This window comes from Eretmochelys imbricata, chromosome 5 (assembly GCF_965152235.1).
Source record: "Eretmochelys imbricata isolate rEreImb1 chromosome 5, rEreImb1.hap1, whole genome shotgun sequence".
Classification (NCBI taxonomy): domain Eukaryota; kingdom Metazoa; phylum Chordata; order Testudines; family Cheloniidae; genus Eretmochelys; species Eretmochelys imbricata.
The window spans coordinates 95,888,254-95,910,128 of NC_135576.1; the positions used below are offsets into that span (position 1 = coordinate 95,888,254).

The window sequence follows — 21,875 nt, forward strand, 5'->3', positions numbered from 1 at the left end:
GATGCAAGAAAGCATTCCTTGCCACTGTGGCTATTTGCATGTCTGGGAGTAGCAAGGAGTTTGAGGAGGACCCTGAGGTGCCACTCCATTTTGATCTGATGAGATTCCATGGACCACTGATTGGTAGTTAAAGCTTTGGTGAGGATAAGGTATTGTTAGGGTTTCTATGCTGAGGGTAAGTGATAGTGATACACATCACTTCTAGGCATTGGGCCATCCTGGTGGTGGAGGAGCTGCCTCAGAGAATGAGACATTCTGTTGGATCTGGATAAGGTGTCTCCCAGTTTCTCTAAGCAGTCTCATGTAGAGCTGAAAGAGGAAGGGAGAGAGACTGAGCCTTATAGATTGCTGCATGATAGAGGCCTAGTAACAAACAGCAGGTGTCCATCACAACTCTGTGGGACCACTGAGATAGGAATGTGGATCCACTTGAAAGATGCCCATTAAAAAATCTCATACGAGTGTCAACAACCCTTTATGATCAACAGTGCAATGCCTGCTTATAACAATAACCATGTTTTCTTTCTTATTCTGTCAAGAGCCTTTCATGGCTGGAGGAGACCACTTCTATGTACTCCGGCAGAAGGAAAAATGGAAGGGGAATTGATGAGGAAACAATTACAGAGGAATTAGGCTACTTTATCTTATGTTTATTATTTGGGAAGAAGTGTTAAGGAAGGAGGGATGAACAATTATGTATTAATTGTCTATAGAAAACTTTCCCCCATTCAGCTACCCTCCGATAATACTCAGACTATCAAAATTTCCTTTGCTTTTGTGCTGATCTCACAGCTGGAAGGGGTTCCATCTGTAAAGATGAGAGTCTGTAACAGCTTTGCTCTAGTCTAGACCTATACTGATACAGTAATGACTACAGTCCTCATAGCTAATTAGTGCTTCATTTCCCCCATCCCTCCTACTCCACTCCCCAAAGTAATTAGATGCCTATGACCGTTAACCCACGTACAACAATTATTTAATTCCTCTCTTTGTAAGCTACAATCTCACCCCAGCTCTGAGCCCTCACTGGAGTGCAAAGTTGCATAGGGTTACTGTACCTGTTAGCCAATAGCTGCGACTTTGTTCCAGAAGGAGAGGTTAGGAAAATTGCCAAGTCTCCACGCCGAGGATGGGTGATAGTGATGCGCACAACCACATGCTCCAAGTAGATCACATGGTGGTTGGAATTATCTGAACAGCCAGTGGCTTTGTATACTGAGTGGACCTGGCTGTCTGGCCGTATTGTTCTGTAACATAAAGATATACCAACAACAAAGTTGTTTCAGGCTTGCTCTCTGGAGAATGGAACCAAATCATCCTTGTATGGCATTTATTGGTCAATGTCAGACTACTATTTTTTAGTTTAAAAAAATAAAATTTTAGCATTCTCTTGGTTACCAGGCATCTTAGTTAGCATAATCTTAGTGACCAGCTGAGGTTTGCTGATGGCATCAGAGAATGTCACAGGACCACAGCTTATTAATTCACAGAAATGCCTGGCTCCATTGTTGTTGCTTAAATAATATTCATAGAATCATAGAATCATAGAATATCAGGGTTGGAAGGGACCCCTGATGGTCATCTAGTCCAACCCCCTGCTCGAAGCAGGACCAATTCCCAGTTAAATCATCCCAGCCAGGGCTTTGTCAAGCCTGACCTTAAAAACTTCCAAGGAAGGAGATTCCACCACCTCCCTAGGCAACGCATTCCAGTGTTTCACCACCCTCTTAGTGAAAAAGTTTTTCCTAATATCCAATCTAAACCTCCCCCACTGCAACTTGAGACCATTACTCCTCGTTCTGTCATCTGCTACCATTGAGAACAGTCTAGAGCCATCCTCTTTGGAACCCCCTTTCAGGTAGTTGAAAGCAGCTATCAAATCCCCCCTCATTCTTCTCTTCTGCAGGCTAAACAATCCCAGCTCCCTCAGCCTCTCCTCATAAGTCATGTGTTCTAGACCCCTAATCATTTTTGTTGCCCTTCGCTGGACTCTCTCCAATTTATCCACATCCTTCTTGTAGTGTGGGGCCCAAAACTGGACACAGTACTCCAGATGAGGCCTCAGCAATGTCGAATAGAGGGGGACGATCACGTCCCTCGATCTGCTCGCTATGCCCCTACTTATACATCCCAAAATGCCATTGGCCTTCTTGGCAACAAGGGCACACTGCTGACTCATATCCAGCTTCTCATCCACTGTCACCCCTAGGTCCTTTTCCGCAGAACTGCTGCCTAGCCATTCGGTCCCTAGTCTGTAGCGGTGCATTGGATTCTTCCGTCCTAAGTGCAGGACCCTGCACTTATCCTTATTGAACCTCATCAGATTTCTTTTGGCCCAATCCTCCAATTTGTCTAGGTCCTTCTGTATCCTATCCCTCCCCTCCAGCGTATCTACCACTCCTCCCAGTTTAGTATCGTCCGCAAATTTGCTGAGAGTGCAATCCACACCATCCTCCAGATCATTTATGAAGATATTGACTACTATGTATTAGATAGTGAATATCATTAACACGCAGGGGATCAGATCCTCATCTGGTATAAAGGACATCGCTTCCCGGAAGCGTGGCAATTTTCAGCAGCCGAGGATGTGGTCCATTAAGTACATCTATCATTTAAGTATATCATTCATTTTTAGTGAATTTGGTGTTTTGGAAGTGTGTCTGAAGACTGATCTCTGTGTAGCCACAGAACAGGCTGGGCACATACAGTGCGAAAACAAACTTCCCTCAGGCTGCGGGGCTTGACTAGATGACCTCTCGATGTCCCTTCCAGCCCTACAGTTCTATGATTTATCAAGGGCAGGATAGCTTTCATATGGGCAAATCAAAGAGAGCACAAAGAAAGGTACATTGTATCAACTGCTTTACATGTAAATATATGAACCACTGAATACAACATGTATTACTTGGCTTGGTGATCTGTGTTCTCCACACACACATGCTGTTGAGGGACTGTTGTCCATTTTTCTGCTTCCATCACTATAGCTTCAGCATCCATCAGTCCAAATCCATATAGGTGGCTCACTGTCAGATGTAAACAAAATGGTTACAATCACAACATAGCACATTGCTGTTTTGCTAACAGAATGGCATCATTAGTCATTGCAGTCATCAACTAAAGGCTACTGCTTCATCATTCCTGTTGCTCAGGAGCACCCAAAGTTTCCTCACCAAAAGCTATTCTGACAATAAGGGCTATACCTCATTTGCACAAAATAGAGCATAGTGCAGCTGTTTAGATCTTCATTGCAGACATGGCCAATGGATACTACAGATCCCAGCATGCATTGCTTCATCAAGAACTGTGTAGCCCAGACATTGTAAAACTCCAGGGAGTGCAACTGCCTAACAGACTGCCCTGTGGTCACCTGCTTTAATTCAATCCAGTCCTCTACCATGAACCTGCAAACAAATGTTAGAAGGTGGAAGGAGCCAGAAGTGTGTTATCTCTGATAATTCAAATGCCTCGCAACGGCAACTACAGACACATTCTGAAGGTGGCTGACTCACTGGGTGTTTGCGATTTACACAGGGCCAGACTGTGGCTTTTAGATCCTGGTACAATCCATTCCTTGTTTCTCTGTGCACAGGGGGAATGTGGATGTTGCTTCATTCTCTCTCAGATGATGCAGTATGTTCCTCCTGTGCAGCTGGCCAGCTCTTCCCTCCATTCTTGGGGTAGTTTGTGCAAGGAGGGAGAAATCCCTGTACTTCTCCAACCCCAGGGGTTAAAGTCATCCTGGGCCCTTGAGCAGGGTGCAAACCAGAAGAGGGGATAGCTCCTTGCTCCACTCCCTCTGCAACCCACACAGGACCAGGGACAATGAAGCCCATAGAGCAGTTGTGACTGTGGGCTCCTCGTATCTCTAACACTAGCAGTTTTAAAGTGGAAAAACCATCATGAAGCAGACTGTTCACAGTAAACAATTCTCTTTCTGTGAGAAATTCAATTTCCTGTCATACCTAATAATTAAGTTCAATATCTCAGAAGAAGGCTTAAAAACATTATCTTTCCTAATTTTAGGTGAATCAGTAATTGAACCCAGATGCATACAAGATACAGAGGCAATGAAATGTGTGACAAATTTTCTCCCCCGCCCTGCAAGCTTTCACTTTTGACATTTTACAGTGATAGTCCTGTGAGTATGAACTTGATCCTGTTGTCTCAGGCATGTCAATTATTTCACATACCTGCTCCTGAAAGGTAGAAAGTTACTTTTGATTTTTTTTTTAATAAAGAACATAAAATATCTAGTACTTAAAAGGGCTTAGTAATAAGCAGCTTCACGGCATACACTGAAGGTTTCACTCACTGACCTGTTAATCAGCTGTGAACTTTTTTTTAGTTCTAATCAAAACAGGAGCTTACAATTGGTTGTTGATTAATTAGAAGGGACTGCAGACATCAGTGACCATCTGTTACAGCTGCTATAAATCTATATCTTTGGTAGATTTCTTGGGTGGAGATAGTGGAAGGATAAGGGTATGGGAGCGAGTACTTTTAAATCACAACATTGTATCGATAAATCAATTTAGACTGCTACCACAGACAGTACTACAGACAAATCATCAGAAAAACATAAAATGCTGTTTTAATCTCTAATGTGACAAGGCATGGTGTAAGACAAGTCTTTCAAGCTACACTTTGCAGAAAGTTTATGAAACCAGCCTCCAATCAATGCCAAACCAGAACTCAAAGGATTGCATCTATCATTCCCCACCCCCCACAAAATCTTGTTAAACAAATGACAGTTCAAAGTATAAAACCGATCTAAACTTAAAGATCACACCTTCCAAATATGGCAATATCTAATGTTGGCTGAAATGGTCAACTGAAGAAAGCTCTTCAACGGAAAATCCTGCGAGGCATAATGAGTGTGCAATGAACTGTTATTCTTACAATCTCCTTTCCCTTTAGCCCCAAATGCAAGTGCACGTAGAATGGAAACGTGCATTCTAAGACAGCTAAAACACAGCTCGTCTAAGTAATTGGGCAACTAACATTTTCAGAATAAAACAAACCAAAAAAAGACTTCAGAGTGTATAACAGATTCATGCATTCCAAGGCCAGAAGGGACCATTGTGATAATCTTGTCATTGTGATGTTACACTTCCTGTGTAACACAGGCCACAGAACTTCCACATAATAATTCCTAGAGCATATCTTTTAGAAAAACATTGAATCTTGATTTAAAGATTGTCAGTGATGGAAAATCCACCACAACCCTTGGTTCATTGTTCCAATGGCTAATTACCTTCACTGATAAAAAAAAATGCATAATTTCCAATCTGAATTTATCTAGCTTCAACTTCCAGCTAGCGGATTGTGTTATACTTTCCTCTGCTAGACCATTATTAAATATTTGTTCCCCGTGTAGGTACCTATACACTGTAATCAAGTCCTTCTCTTTGTTAAGCCAGACAGATTGAGCTCCTTGAGTCTATGACTAAAAGGCATGTTTTCTAATCCTTTAATCATTCTAGTGGCTCTTTTCTGAATCCTCTTTAATCTATCAACATCCTTCTTGAATTGTGGGCAGGAGAACTGGACACAGGTTCTAGCAGTGTCAAATACAGGTAAAATAACCTTTTTTCTCCTACTTGAAATTACCCTGTTTATGCATCCAAAGATTGCATTAGATCTTGGGGCTATGCTGTTGCACTGGGAGCACATGTTCAGCTAATTATCCATCATCACACCCAAATCTTTTTCAGAATCACTGAGGTCCCCATTGTGGAAGTATGGCCTACATTCTTTGCTCCAGATATACACATTGACATTTAGGCATACTAAAACACACATTGTTTGCTTGTGCCCAGTTCACCAAGCGATCCAGATCATTCAGTATCAGTGACCTGTTCACTTCATTGTTAACCACTCCTCCAAGTTTTGTGTCAGTGATGATATTATGATTTCTTCAAGGTCACTGATAAAAATGTTAAATAGCAGAGGTCCAGAGACAGATCCCATTGGGACTCCAGTAGAAACACTCATGCTTGACAATGATTCCCCTGTAAAAGGGGAATCATTGTCAAGCATGAGTGTTTCTACTGGAGTCCCAATGGGATCTGTTTGTAAAAATTGTAAAAAATTGTAAAAATTACATTTTGAGAACTTATCAGTTAACCAGCTTTTAATCCATTTAACGAGTGCAATGTTTAATTTTATATCATTTTAGTTTTTTAATCAAAATGTTGTGTGGTACCAAGTCAAATGCCTTAGAGAAATCTAAGTATATTATATCAACACTATTATCTTTATCAACCAAATTTATAATCTCATCAAAAACAGATATCAAGATAGTTTGACAGGATCTATTTTCTATAAACCCATGTTGATTGGCATTCATTATATTACCCTCCTTTAATACTTTATTAATTGAGTTCAGTATCAGCTGCTCCATTATCTTACTCTGTTTTGATGTCAGACTGATAGGCCTATAATTACCCAGGTCATCCCATTTACCCTTTTAAAATATTGACACAACACTGGCTTTTTTCTAGTCTTTTGAAATTTCCCCCAATGCTTCAAGACTTATTGAAATCAACATTAATGGACCAGCATTTAAAAGACCTCACCCAGATACCTACCTGGCTTCAAGATTAAACTCAATAAGTTTATGGAGGAGATGGTATGATGGGATAACATGATTTTGGCAATTAATTGATCTTTAATTATTCATGGTAAATAGGCTCAATGGCCTGTGATGGGATGTTAAATGGGTGGGATCTGAGTTACTACAGAGAATTCTTTCCTGGGTATCTGGCTGGTGAATCTTCCTCACATGCTCAGGGTTCAGCTGATCACCATATTTGGGGTCTGGAAGGAATTTTCCTCCAGGGCAGATTGGAAGAGGTCCTGGTTTTTTTTTTTGTTTTTTTTTTTGCCTTCCTCTGTAGCATGGGGCATGGGTCACTTGCTAGAGGATTCTCTGCACCTTGCAGGAGTGGGTGGGTGAGACTCTGTGGCCTGCATTGTGCAGGAGGACAGACTAGATGATCATAATGGTCCCTTCTGACCTTAATATCTATGAGTATGAGATACATGTTATACCTGCTGATTTTAAAATGTCAGACTTAAGTAGATGTTGGCTAACATGCTCCTGAGATAATAATGGAATGGAAAGAGTATTATCAGCATCATATAATGGGACTACATCATTAGTTTTTTCCCAGATATAGAACAGAAACATTTAATAATAATTCTACCATTTCCATCTAGTAATGGACCAATATTATTGTCAGGATTCCTTTGTTCCTAATATACTGCCTTCTTATTGTCCTTTAAATCTGCTGACTACAGAGTTCTCCTTGTGACCCTTTGCTTCCCTTATCAATTTTCTACAATTCCTAGCTTCTGATTTATGTTCACCCACTCCTGACACAGCTGAGTGGGATGGTGAGTAGCAAGATTTGGTGATGGCAGGAGTCTGTTCAAGGACATCCCTGGTCAGGCAGGCCTCCGGTTGAGCCCAAAGTGGTTTCTTTACCCTACTTACACACTGAGTTTCCTGAGGGACCAGAGCCTGAATATTCACACTTTAAAAAATAGCTGTTTTGAAATATTTACAGAACAACCCCCCTCCCCTCACACACTATCTTTCCTACCTTTAACACCTATTTTTAAAATGAACATGAGAAGAGATTACCACTAAGGTTGATGGTGCTTATGTTAATTGTCCATCACCATCATTACACTTAATCAATGTTTAAACTCTTTTGTATGGAAGAGGAAAAGTAGGACTAAGAGGCTAGGCACCTGTTTTTACACACACACACACACACACTTACTTTAAACACAAGTACGTACTTCCTTGGAAAATATTCCCATCCAAATCAAGTCAGTGGTGTTACTAAAGACTTCCATGTGGAAACCTTCCAGACAGCTGATATTTGGCTGTCTGCAGTGCCTACACTTCGAAGCCCTTGATCAAGTGGGTTTGGCTGGCCGCTGCAAGGACTGAGACAGGGCCATCATTTTCAGACACTAAATAATAATTTAGGAAAACATTACAGAATTAACAAAAGTTGCTGATCACTCCCGTCATAAAAGAGGGTTTAATATCCTTCCCCACTCTTTTCAAATCACACCCCTTCATTTGTACACATTACGAACTCTACTTCTGCTGCGTCTGACAGTAACCAATTCTGGCACCTCCAAGCATCGTAAAAAATTACTTTGACAGCATATATGGGGCTAGGCATGCCGTTTGGGTAACATCTAGAGATGTGATTGCCGTTGGAAAAGAATACAGACTCACTTCTGCTGACACAGGTAGGATAACAACATTAGCAAGGTAATCATGATGTGCTGTCTTTGCTGTCTAGGGTCTGGGCTACATGGGGTGTGTGTCTGTGTTTCAGACTAAGATACGCAACTTCAGCTATGCTATTCACGTAGCTGAAGTCGAAGTATCTTAGTTCGACTTACCTGGCCATCCTCATGGTGGCGAATCGACCACGGTGGCTCCCCCGTCGACTCCGCTTACTCCTCCTGCCGAGGTGGAGTACAGGCGTTGATTCGGGGATCGATTTATTGCGTCTAGATGAGACGCGATAAATGGATCCCCGATAGATCGATCACTACTATGTTAGGGATGGTGTGGAGATGGCTCTTCACACGCAGAGCTTCAGGGAGATTTCTACCTCATTGACAGAAGAGGAACATGGAATGGGAGCAAGCCTGCTGCTGTTCCACTTCAGCAGCAGTGTACTCCCCCTCCATGCCCATTTAACTCTGCTGGCGGGTGAATGCATAGGGAGCCCACGGTCCTGCCTCCTCTCCACTCCCTTTGACATAATAATGCTGTCAGGTGTGTTGGGAGGAAGCGGCCTCTGCACTCTCTGAGAGGAGGGACTGCAACTGTGCTCCAGGGATTGCTCAGGGATGCAAAGAGCAGAAATGGTCCCTGAGCTATGTCTCTCCTCATGCACACACATGTAACCTGGCCTACTATTGTTTATACAGTTTCACAGGTGTGCACAGAGCTTTACATGTACATAAAAGGACAGGTTTAAGGGGAAAACTAGTCTCACAAAGCAAATATTGAATTTTAGCTGATCTCTTTACTCTTCTTATCATTAAAGATGAACTAACATTCCTAGAGGCTTATGTCCATTTATTTATCCACAGAGCAGCTCCCCTTACCCCCACTATAAAACCAGAAACCATCTAGCAATGATTAACTATGCAAGCTTATCAGATCTTCCCCAGTTTTTCTAGGAAAGGTACGTAATCCCTTTATTTTGGGCCAACACTCTCATGCATAGGAAAAGATGTAGGATGTTTAAGAAAAGACTGTTCTTCTTTATACATAACGGTGATGTAAACTTCATATTATGTGCTGCCCCCCCTGAAGTGCAGCCTTTAAAGGACAGAATCCATTCCCAAGATTTGATCAAATGCAGAAGTATTAATGACTGTTACGTATAAATGCAGTCATTACTTAAAATCTCGTACAGTCTCTTGGTGAACTGGGCCAAATTGAAAATACAGTACTTATAATGTCTAATATAGCTAAACTGAATTTAAGTTATGCTGCTACACTTTGCCCTTGTCCATGTTAATGAAATGATCTTCAGTTCTTCTGATCACCTCTTCTCACAGACAGTTTAGCCACTATAAGAGCGCCTGATTATTAAATCCCCCTTCAGATACTGGACTGACAGAAACAAATGAAACAACTATATGGGATGCAGAATGTCTTCTCCTAATTTGATATTATTCAGCAATTTTCACTATTCCCCCTAATTTTCCAATCCCTGAAAACAGCTTTGACAGTATAGAGGTATTGCCTAATGTTTATGTTGGTAGCATGCTTTATACTACCAATATTGAATCAATGGAAGACACTGCTGGCAGTAGGAGAGTTTAGAAATACATCTGGGGGAAGAGTCTCAACTAGTGTAAATTGCCAGTGAAGTGAATTTACACCAGTTGTGGATCTGGCCACTGATCTCATCTAAAGCTACTGGTATGTATCCAGCCAGCTGGAACCTGCAAAATTACTTGCCTGAAATGCCACTATATATGGCATGTTTCTGTGCTTTTAGATATTGTTCAGCTAGATTGGGAGAAATAAAATAGCAGGATTTCTTTGGAGTTTTGGATTTGTTTTGTGTTATTCAAGACCCAGGCATCTATATCAATCTCACTGAAAATCAAATGAGGACAGAATCATCTGAAATGCTTTAAAATACAAGACTGTGCTAAATATTTAACTGAATCTGAATTTGTTTCCACAGCTGTATTGGTGCTGTGCATATTTATCAGACAGAGGTGCAAGTGTAACTAGCGCTGTAGTGAAAGTAAACAGGAAAATTATTACACTTGCTTAGGAAATTTTGTAGTATTCCTCTTTACACAGGATTGCTCTCAGTTTGACTGTGTTTTAGATCTTGTGGGGGTTTTTGTTGATGTTTTTTTGTTTTTGGATATGCTGATGCCAGATATTGTGCTGGCAACTCTGTACTTGACAACAGAAATTCCAAAACATCTGTGTTTAATTGGCAGTGAAAAGCTTCCCTCTTTCAATTCTCCCTGCTTGCCTGTAGATTGTCCTTCTCATCTACAAGGATGTCTGTATTTCACAGGAATTTGGTCAATATTTGTTTTTTTTAAAAAGGATTTCACAATATCTTAAACATGAAGAGATTCTTAATACTTCTGAAATTAGCCACTCTCCCCTTGTTACTCATCCTACAACTTCTTCCATCCCTCATCCTTCCGCAAGATGATCTTAGAATGGATCTTCTACCCAAACTTTTTTGACAGGTTATTAAAGATGGATAACTTACTAAATAGATTTAGTTCTAATTCCATATAACTTTAATTAATTTCTGTCATTTGATTAGCTTTATTGCAAATGTTAGAAGTATTTTGGTATGTCAAGTATAAAGCAGATTTATTTAAAGGAAAAATGGAGGGATGGTAAAGGATGCTACAAGGAAAATGTGTTTGTTTTTAAGTAGCACTGCTTAAGCTTTGTCCTATTTTGCCTGTGTCAAATTACAGCGAAAAGAATTTTTGAGATTTTGAATTAGAACTTAGCATTTTTCAGCCACATCCTTAAATCCCAATTCCCTTGTGTTGTGCCAAAAGCTACCAGTAAGTTAAAATAATGGGATTTGACTTTTGAAACACATAACTGTGCTGCACAGCCAACGACAAATTACGTGATACTGTTCTTTTTACTCTTGGGGATAAAACCAACACTCATGCTTTTCAAATTCACATAATGTATCTGAAACTCAAAGGAGAGCATAGAAAGAATGCAATCGTATTCCTTGCATTTTTATGTTTCTGCTTATAACCAAAATGTAAATGTTTCTGCTTATAGCCAAGACAACAGAAAACCACATATTTCCCCAAAATACAGATAACTCTAAGGACTCAGCAAGAATAGAAGGAAATTTCAGTTTCTGTTCCAAGGATCACACAACATAATGGTCTGTCTGTAGGACAGAAAGGTGCAGTGTGTACTACCCTATTTATTACATTACATTATAATGGGATACACTGAAAATTTGGGGGCCAGATATGCAGATAGAAAAGTGATAGCAAATAATCAGAAAAAGGATACAATGTATGTTGTTTGTTCAATAAAACTTATGTTTAACTTCTGCATGTAATTATATCAACCCAGTGACTGATTATTTGTATCAGTAAGCTTGATTTCTTCAGATAATACCAACACTATATTATCCAACATCACACTCAAGACTACCATATAGATTTTATTGGTAGATTGAACTATCTGACTGAAAGTCACTACTGACACTGTTCTGTGATCTATAAGAAATAAAATAAAGAGGTCTGTGGCACACTGGCAGAGCAGCATGTGGAAGTTTATACTTCCACGGTCGGTTCAGTCTGGTGGATAAAGAATTTCTGTCTGCAGTTCTGTCAACATAGCATTCTTTATGAGACCTAAATTCACTTTAAAAAACAACAAACCTTAGGATGCAGAAAATCAACCTGCAGATTGCATTTATAATTACATCCTCACAATAATCGCCTATTTCAGGAATTTAAAATACACCTGCATATTAGCTTATTTACTAGATGAAGACTGGTTGACTAAAAGAACTTGTAATAGGAGACAGAGCTCTTCACTTCTGGGTCACCGATGCAAATCAGGCCCCAGGCAGTAATGACTGAAAATCATTACTCTTTGATGGTCATTTGGTAGCTTATGAGAAACAGGTCACTAGTTAAGTCCACTACCTGTGGATGCATTGTCATCCACATCACAGAAAAACACTATTGCATTTTCATATTTGTTGAGAATCTCATCAGAGTGATCAAGAAACCTGATCTATCTCCTTGTCCCCTAGAAAAGTTACCTTGTGAAATGTGTTCAGATAGAATGAGAAAACCTGCCCTGCCCCTACTTTTTCTATGATTGCCCCCCACCTTCTGGCATGGGTATCACACTATATGATAGGATTTTGGCCATAAAGACTGCATTGAAGCCATTCATTTCTATCTCTTATAAAATGACTCATTTTGTATGAAGGGAATAAATCTAAGGGTTGTATGCTGGTGCACTAGCTTTATAAAAGGTTTGTTGAAAGAAAGTTGGCTATGATGCATGTGTGGTAATGTAAGCTATAATTTTTAAACTCAGTGATGGTCATTTTACAGTGTATTTCTCCAAAAGAGACAACTCCATTGCAAAACCAACTGTCTGTAAATTTTCTTTGAACAAAACAAGCCATTTGTGACTGGAGCAAAATGTAATTAAAAACCCACTCATTTCCCTTTTTAAGACTCTTCAGGCCAAATTTCCCCTTGAATGTGCATCTGAGGTTCCCCATGATATTAAAAGCAGATGGATCTAACCATGTTTGGATTACAGAAAACAAACAAACAACCTTTCATTGAGAATTTATAAGAAAATAACTCCAAACAAATTATGACAGATTAGTTGAGTGAATTCGAAGTGGAAATGCTGACAGATCTTTAGCTATAGACACACGAATACCATTTCTGTGCTGCTTAAAGTATCAGGTGCATAGTGAAGAACATCTCTCTTGTGTTGCCTTATGTAATTTCTGTATCTTTTTGAAAGTGCTTATGTTCCAGCAGAATATCAACATTTAAAAGAACACCTGACTAAGCACAGGGACAGTATCAGATTTTAGCAACGTATGGATGAATAAAAAATACATTGTGGTTACGGTATACATATTTAATAAATAATAATAATACAATAAGTATTTATAATAATTAAATATCCATCTCAATAACCCTGTAAGGTGAGTAAGTATTATAATAGGTATAGATAAGTGAACTAAAACAAAGAAAAGTTAAATAATTGGCCGAAGTCTATCAGAGTAATTGGCAATGTAAAAGATAGACCTACGGGTGACATCCTGGACTCAGGCAAGTTAATGGCAAAGTTCCCATTTACTTCAATGGGACCATGATTTCACCCTAAGAGCCCCGAATCCCAGTCCCAAACTCTGTCCACTAAACAATATAGTCATCCTGGTGACAAAATATTTGTGAATATAATTACTGAAAATACCCAATAAAAGACAATGAAAATCAAACTCCATTGGCTCTTAAGGACACATTTTATTAAAAAAAAAAAAAGAGAGAGAGAGAGAACTGAGCTCCACCCACAAAACTCTGCGCCTAACATCTGTGCTTAGAATTATGTATGTGTAAAGTTAGGCAGCTAGATTGAAAAATCTCCCAATTTCCAAGGACTGTTGTTATTAACAGTGGACATAAATGTAATTATGTGATTGCATATATTCCTTGGGCTTTTTATTTTTAAGGACTAAAGGCAAAGTGTTCTGTCTTTCCAGCATAACCATTTCTTACTCATGTTTAATTCAATAATTCTAGTCTTACTAGGAATAGTTATTATTGCAAACCAGAAAGGTATCATTTTAGTTTTTCATGCAGAGCCTGAGTCTGTTGACCTGTATGGCATGCATGCTATAAGGCTAATTTTTCTTCCCGCAGGCTTTGAAAAAGGGTTGGATTAAGGTGTATTAAAGGGAAAAAGTTGAATGTTATCATTTCTGTGGGCTGGCTGGTGTTGTTGCTGTCAGTTCAGTCTGCGATTTTTATAATGTATATTTCTTGAAAACTGTTTGTTCATAGCCTGGATTATGCAATGGATGCCAAGCCTGGAAGCTCTCTGGGGCAAGGACTGTCTTCTTTATTGCTTGTTTGTACGGTGCCAACCACAATCCATCTCATCCTTGAATAGGGTTTGTAGGTGCTACTGTGATATAAATAAGTGTATGGCCTGATTTATCATTGTGTTACTCCAGTTTTAGGGTAGATTAAGTCCACTGAAAACTATTGAGTCACACCACTGTCAAACTGAACCAACTTAGTGGTAAATCAGGCCCACAATATATGAATACTATAAATGCAGAAAAGCAAATTAGAGTGTATTACAATATGTTATAGTCAGTCTATGTTTCTTTATGTATCTAGTCACTGAGGTGTGGCCGCTCAGACTTTCCCAGTTTGACTTTACTGCCAGTCCCTTGGTTCCTAGAGCCAGCAGGGAACAGAACACTGCAGAGATAGCAGCCTCAGCAAGAATTACAGTTGCCATAATGAGGAGTTTTTGATGGGTTTAAAGTTGGGAGGAGAAATAAGGATTTTTTGGGGCTCTCTCCAGGCATCCTTTTTTCCTTTCTCTTGAACTCATCTCTGGAACTACCTAACCATGTAGCTGTCAGTACCTATTGTTCCTGCTCTCAGCTGTCTCTTTTAATTTAAAAAGAAAAATTGGGAGGTATATCAATTTCTATTAAGCAAAAATAAACCCTCCTGAGAAGAATCCTACAAGCTTTCAGGTTGCAGAATCCAAACAAGATCTCCTCTCACTTTCTGTTCTACCTTTCCCAGCATCCCAAAAAAGATATGGTGATTCTTGCAAAGGTAGATAAGGTTCAGAAACCAGGCAATTTGTTTAACCTAGTTTTAAATTTGGAGCACCGAATAAAGTAATTTTAACATTACTGATAATTGCCATCTGAGCATTTGCTGATGGAATGGAGGAAATGATCTAGGAAAAAAGAGTCACCTAGAACAGGATGCAATGTCTGGAAAATAAAAACCCTATAATTTTTAGGTCCCACAATCATCTAAAACCCTGTATTGAAAAATCAAAGATTTATGGCCCTATTTCCCCTACCATTTGCATTCTATCTCCTCCACTCCTCAGTTTCCACAGTAATCAGTAACTGTAATGATACTTTATACAAATGAAATGATAAAGGTGCTGGCGTCAATTGTATGATTTCTGTGATATTTAAACATGTTTGACATTTCTAAACGGTCACCACTAACACTGGGCACTCCTCCTCCTCCGGGCCCATGCTGCTCACCTATCGTGTGTATTCCGCCAATGTGGTTCCTTACTGGGAGAAGTAGGGGACTGCATTTCTGAGAGGATCCCAGATAATTTTAGGGACTTCTTCCATCTGCTTCCCTGGTGCTATGCCGAGTGCTGCCCTCATGTGTTCTGAACAACACCAAAAGCCCATGATGAAAGCAAAGGGCAGCAAAATGAGTTAAAATAAAATTAACCAGGTAGGGCAATAAATTAATAATAGCATCTAGATGTTTGACTGTGGTCAAGGAAATAGCTTGGAGATATCGCTCAAATTTAAATCCACATGGACTGGGAAGCTGAGGGCCTGCTAAACTAACTCATGGGATCATACCGACTTGGCAGTTTTCAATGACATTTCATTAATGAAGGTGTTTTTTCATTCCCCTCCCCCACCCTTAATTTGCTTATTAAAGGTGATTGCTGAAGGGTCTGGCTTTTGTTGGAAGGTGCATGATATAACAGTCTTTCCTGCTTCTTGATAAATATAATCCATGAAGTATTGGAATGCCATAGCAGAGTGGCAGATGCTAGGACCCTGATGAAGGATGTTAGAATCCTCTATTGAGTTACCCTACATTCAGTGGTCTAGACTCTGTGTGCTACTGCAGCCTTTTTATGGTGTTGGTTTAAGAGGGTTCCCTGGGTGGTGCAGAGTTATGGGAATAGTTCTATACCACCACACTGCCCTGCAGCCCCTGGGCGGGGAGGAATAGGGTACGGCCAGAGAGAACTGCAGTCTGGGTATTTTTGGCTGACAAAAGGTCTCATAGGTGGCTGCTATAAGTCAAGAGAGCTTAGAATGTAAGTTTGTCACATTCAGAATTCTTATATTTGTTAGCAATGATTAGCATCTGATTCTTAAATCATGATTTAAAATGTGTGACAGAATGTGTACGGGAAGCTCGTTCAGCTCTTTTGAAATAACCCGCAATGTTGTGCAGACACTACAGTTATTCTCTGAACTTGGTCTGAATACTTACCTTTGACATCAGTTTAAACCTGACCTATTATCAGAATACAAATGGTGTTGTCTTATTTTTCTTCTTTCTGTGTTTCTCCAGTGTTGCCCCCATCTAATACAAGCTCTGCACATCAAAAGAATACTGAGCAGTTATATAGCAGTTTACACATTCAAGGGCCTATTCAAACATTAAGGGCTCTCTCCTGCTCCCAATGAAGTCAATGGTGACATTCAGTAGCCATCAGTGGTACAGGATTAGGCCTTAAATGCTCTGTTACTGCTTTACAAACCATAGCTGTGCTGCTGGGGAGGCGGGACGCAAAAAGGTACATATCACTTGCAGTTCTTACAGGCAACTGGAATGTCTCCAGTGGGGAAAATGCCTGTAGAGGTGGTTAGTAAATGGAAACAATCCGTTAAAGTGTTTATATTTTTCATTGAAATTGGATTTTGCTCTCATAAGTAATATTATCCCCATTTTAGAGATGAGGAAAACTGAGGCAGAGGTGAAGTGAGTTGCCCAAGACCACACAGTAAGTCACTGGCAGAGTCAGGATTAGAATACTGGCATTCCTGACCCCCAATGCTGTACTTGCTGCTAGACTGCACACTCTTGGACTGCTAATGGAACTTTAGTACCACGTAAAGAAGTATGAAATGGGAAGCTCCTTAAATTAAGGTCCTAACTGTGAATACCTGCTCAGTGATGCCATTCAGAAGAGATGATTATGCTTCTTAAAATTACTTTGTTGCATTCTGTTTCTTTCAACCTACAGACAAGTGAGCACTGATGCTCCATTCTTCTTTTATGATTTCAATATCAACCTGCTCTGCTGATTGAACACTTGAACGAGCAAGTAACCTTTCCAAAGCAATCTACAGCAGTGGATAAAGATCAACCGTTTTGATACGCCTAAGAGAGGAAGGAAAAAGGATGCTCTCTAACTTTTTGCTAGACCAGAGGCCTGCATTAGTTATAAAAAGAAATTATTTGAGGTGGAATAACAGGTAGAATCTAGCCATGCTGAGCATTCTATAGTTTGCCTAATTTTTTGTAGTGATTGAGGATACAATGCAAACCATATGAACAAGGTCTGTGACTGAGAGTGCTTGTAAAATACATTTTCAAAACTATTTTTTGAGAGTGCCTTGTCCTAAACTACTGTGTAAAGACACCTGTTCACTCTTAGTGAAATAATAATTAAAAAGAAAACCCATTTCTGACCATGAGGTTCATTCAGCTGACTGCTATTTAACAAGTGCTGTTTACTCTCCAGAAGAAGTATACTGGAAGGAGGGGAGGGAGGAGGAGTGGTATCAGTGCAGTGCAAAGCACAAGGCAGCTCAAGTATTATTCATTAGTTAATCTTTGTCATTTGTGTAAAAAAAGAAAAAGAAAGAAAGAAAACTAGAGCCCTTGTAGCCAGTAGCTACATTTGTGAGCTCCTCCTTTCTGTTCCCCAATGACAAACAGTGAGAGTAACTGTGCTGAGGGATGGTGTTGCCATGCAGCCCAGGCAGGCTGACCCACTTTCAAGTACCAGCTTTTGCTGACCCTTTGAGTGAGAGGTTCTTCCAAGTTTTTGTTGTTTTCACCCTTTGATTTCTCATTTCTAAAGAACCAATCCCCCTTCCCCCTTCTCCCCTTCTTCTTCTAGCATTCATGGAAGAAAGGCAGCTTGTTTCTTGCACCTCACTTTGCCTTAGTCAATTTCAGAAAAATTCTCTTTTCGGCCTTGTTATGAACATGCTTTGGAAGAAATATGGGTCTTGACATCAACAAAATCATGATACAATTCCACAAGGATCAGAGTAATTCATCTATGAAAAACCCATACTTTAACTGTTACTCTTGGCAGCAGCGAAGGATAATAGTGAAATATTATACTAAATATTGCCACGTGCACTAGTAAAATACAGTCTCATTCTTGCCAGCAGCGGTGTGCAACTCCCCCTTCCAGCTCAGGTTTGGATGCTGTGATTTAATCTAACTCTTTTGCTTCTCTTCTATCCAAAAGCAACAGAGGTTTAAAGAGAGCTGGATTTTTATTGGAACCATTTGCTTAGCCTAAGTTGCCAAAATAATTTAGTTAAAACTGGTGCTTTTATTTGGGTTAAAGTTGATCCTTAGCTCCACAGAGGTCGAGGCACTTAGTTTGTCTTTCTCCTTTTGAATTCCACTATGAAGTCTACTGCCGAGTTTTGCCAGGTGAAGTCGTATTTCCTGCCTCCCCACAGTCAGCCAGGTCTACATTCATGATTTTAGACAAGTGGGGGAGAAACCCTCCTTAACTCCTTTACCTCATAAATATCTCCCACCACAATTCAAACATAGCACACGTGTGCCTTCCAGTTGTTGGGGTGTTAAGCCAGAGAAAGAATTGTTGTAACTATAAAGGCCCTGTTGCTGCTGCTAGTATACCATGTGTTAATGCAACTCTTCAATTTCCTAATGAGAGACAACTGCTCCAAGATACACTATAGTATGATACTGAGTACTATGAAAAGGAGTACTTGTGGCACCTTAGAGACTAACCAATTTATTTGAGCATGAGCTTTCGTGAGCTACAGCTCACTTCATCAGATGCATACCATGGAAACTGCAGCAGACTTTATATATACACAGAGAATATGAAACAATACCTCCTCCCACCCCACTGTCCTGCTGGTAATAGCTTATCTAAAGTAATCTTCAGGTTAGGCCATTTCCAGCACAAATCCAGGTTTTCTCACCCTCCACCCCCCCACACAAATTCACTCTCCTGCTGGTGATAGCCCATCCAAAGTGACAACTCTTTACACAATGTGCATGATAATGAAGTTAGGCCATTTCCTGCACAAATCCAGGTTCTCTCACTCCCTCACCCCCCTCCAAAAACCCACCCCCATACACACACAAACTCACTCTCCTGCTGGTAATAGCTCATCCAAACTGACCACTCTCCAAGTTTAAATCCAAGTTAAACCAGAACATCTGGGGGGGGGGGTAGGAAAAAACAAGAGGAAATAGGCTACCTTGCATAATGACTTAGCCACTCCCAGTCTCTATTTAAGCCTAAATTAATAGTATCCAATTTGCAAATGAATTCCAATTCAGCAGTTTCTCGCTGGAGTCTGGATTTGAAGTTTTTTTGTTTTAAGATAGCGACCTTCATGTCTGTGATTGCGTGACCAGAGAGATTGAAGTGTTCTCCGACTGGTTTATGAATGTTATAATTCTTGACATCTGATTTGTGTCCATTTATTCTTTTACGTAGAGACTGTCCAGTCTGACCAATGTACATGGCAGAGGGGCATTGCTGGCACATGATGGCATAAATCACATTGGTGGATGTGCAGGTGAACGAGGTTTAACTTGGATTTAAACTTGGAGAGTGGTCAGTTTGGATGAGCTATTACCAGCAGGAGAGTGAGTTTGTGTGTGTATGGGGGTGGGTTTTTGGAGGGGGGTGAGGGAGTGAGAGAACCTGGATTTGTGCAGGAAATGGCCTAACTTCATTATCATGCACATTGTGTAAAGAGTTGTCACTTTGGATGGGCTATCACCAGCAGGAGAGTGAATTTGTGTGGGGGGGTGGAGGGTGAGAAAACCTGGATTTGTGCTGGAAATGGCCTAACCTGAAGATTACTTTAGATAAGCTATTACCAGCAGGACAGTGGGGTGGGAGGAGGTATTGTTTCATATTCTCTGTGTATATATAAAGTCTGCTGCAGTTTCCACGGTATGCATCTGATGAAGTGAGCTGTAGCTCACGAAAGCTCATGCTCAAATAAATTGGTTAGTCTCTAAGGTGCCACAAGTACTCCTTTTCTTTTTGCGAATACAGACTAACACGGCTGTTACTCTGAAACTGAGTACTATGACGTTATTGCCTTTCTTGGGAACAGGTGAAAAAATACAAAGGGATAGAATTCTGGAAATTAGATAGTAACCAGGATGCTACATTTACACCACTTGAAGACCATAGTCTAGATAGTTTCAATCACAATAATAAGATATCAACACACATTTCCTTCCAATACATTTTTAATGCCAGGCTATGCGTCACAGTGACAAGTACTATACTGACAACATCATTAAGTATCTCTCTGTGTGTTCTTGCATGTAGGTGTGGGCCTTTGTATCTCTATCTTTTTTATATGTATTGTAAATGGGTCAAACCCAGACCCTTGACTGTGAAAACATTTTAATTTTGAGGCCGTGTGGAGTTGAATCCCCATTTCCAAAACTATCCTCTATCGTTTAGGTTCTGGATTGGATCCAAAAATGAAAGGGGCCTTTTTTCTGTTTCTAATTCAGATGCAGCGGAAATGTCATGGGGCAGAATTACATATTAAATATGTTCTGTGGTGGATGTTCTGTGATCTGGAATAGGTTAAAGCTAAGGTTTAGATTCAAGGCCAAATTTTAGTGTGAAATTGTGTGAAAATTTGATGGCTCTGATACTTTGTGGACTGTTCTCAGGAGTTTTTGGCACAAAATGGCATAAATCTCACAAGACAGACTCAACTTAAAACTTGGGTGGAATTCCAACCCAGAAATAAAGCCAATAAAGGGTTTAGACAATGGGAACTAGAATTTAAACCATCTTGAAATGTAGAGGTGTTTAGATTCAAGGTCCAATTTTAGCCCAACTAAAATATAAGCAGAATTATATGATATTGCTAGTCATTGACTATGATGGTCTGTATATATATCTGTAACAGCTGGTCAAAACCAGTAAAACATTTAGTGAGAACTTTAAAACATGTCTGAGTTTTTTGAAATTTTGAAAAATGTCTGATTGAAAAATGGGATTTCTGTCCCTTGAGACAGTCTGATATTTTGACACTTGTTTTCATCCCAAATCAGGGCAAAAAGCTGAAATATCAAAGCCTTGTTTGTGCAGAATGAAAAGTTCTGAACAATTTCTATTCAGTAATGTCAAAACATTCCATTTTGCCATTTTGAATCAAAATCCCTTATATTCCCAAATTGAAATGTTTTATTTCAGGTTTGCTTGACATTAAATTCTGTGACCTTAACATCAAGCTAGACCATCTGTACACCTGTGCCTGGAAGACAGAAAGACCTGGTTAAGATGCTTTACTGCCTGCTTTGTGCTACCAACGTAGCAAAAAGTAGGCAGTAAGGGTTGACCAGAATCCAGCCCATAATACTTTTCTAGTAATTTCAAATCCCAGTCTTTAAAGGAGGAGAAGGAACACATCTCTTTTGTTAATGAAAAAGACTAAAAGCTCCACATATTGCAGGTGACAGACAAACCATCTGAGAATATTTCCCTCAGCTTCCCCTTTAAATGTCCAATTTTGTTTTTGCCTGTCACGGTGAATAAGAAAGGAAGCTCTCACCCTTATAACCAGCAGCATTGGTTTTCCAGTCATTAGAATTCAGATGTCCTGCACGTGAAGTCCTTACAATAATATGCTGTACGTCTCTCCAGGTCAGAGATGGACTAAGGAAAAGGCAAAGACAAAGTGAAAATCAGAACTTTCTTACCAAAAAGGGAAAAAAAAAAGTCACACAAGTTAAAAAACAAAACC

General features: G+C 39.9%; 1 protein-coding gene across 2 annotated transcripts in view; it reads right to left on the bottom strand.

Annotated features, from left to right (window-relative positions):
- The window catches only part of PCSK5 (proprotein convertase subtilisin/kexin type 5), a 299,090-nt gene that overhangs the window by 99,259 nt on the left and 177,956 nt on the right, over nt 1-21,875 (bottom strand). For both annotated transcript variants that reach the window (XM_077816394.1, XM_077816397.1), the window contains exons 10-12: nt 21,684-21,787; nt 2,906-3,023; nt 1,059-1,247 (exon numbers count right to left, since the gene is read on the bottom strand). In XM_077816394.1, the coding sequence (XP_077672520.1) occupies nt 1,059-1,247; nt 2,906-3,023; nt 21,684-21,787 (411 nt within the window). The remainder of the gene's footprint in view (nt 1-1,058; nt 1,248-2,905; nt 3,024-21,683; nt 21,788-21,875) is intronic.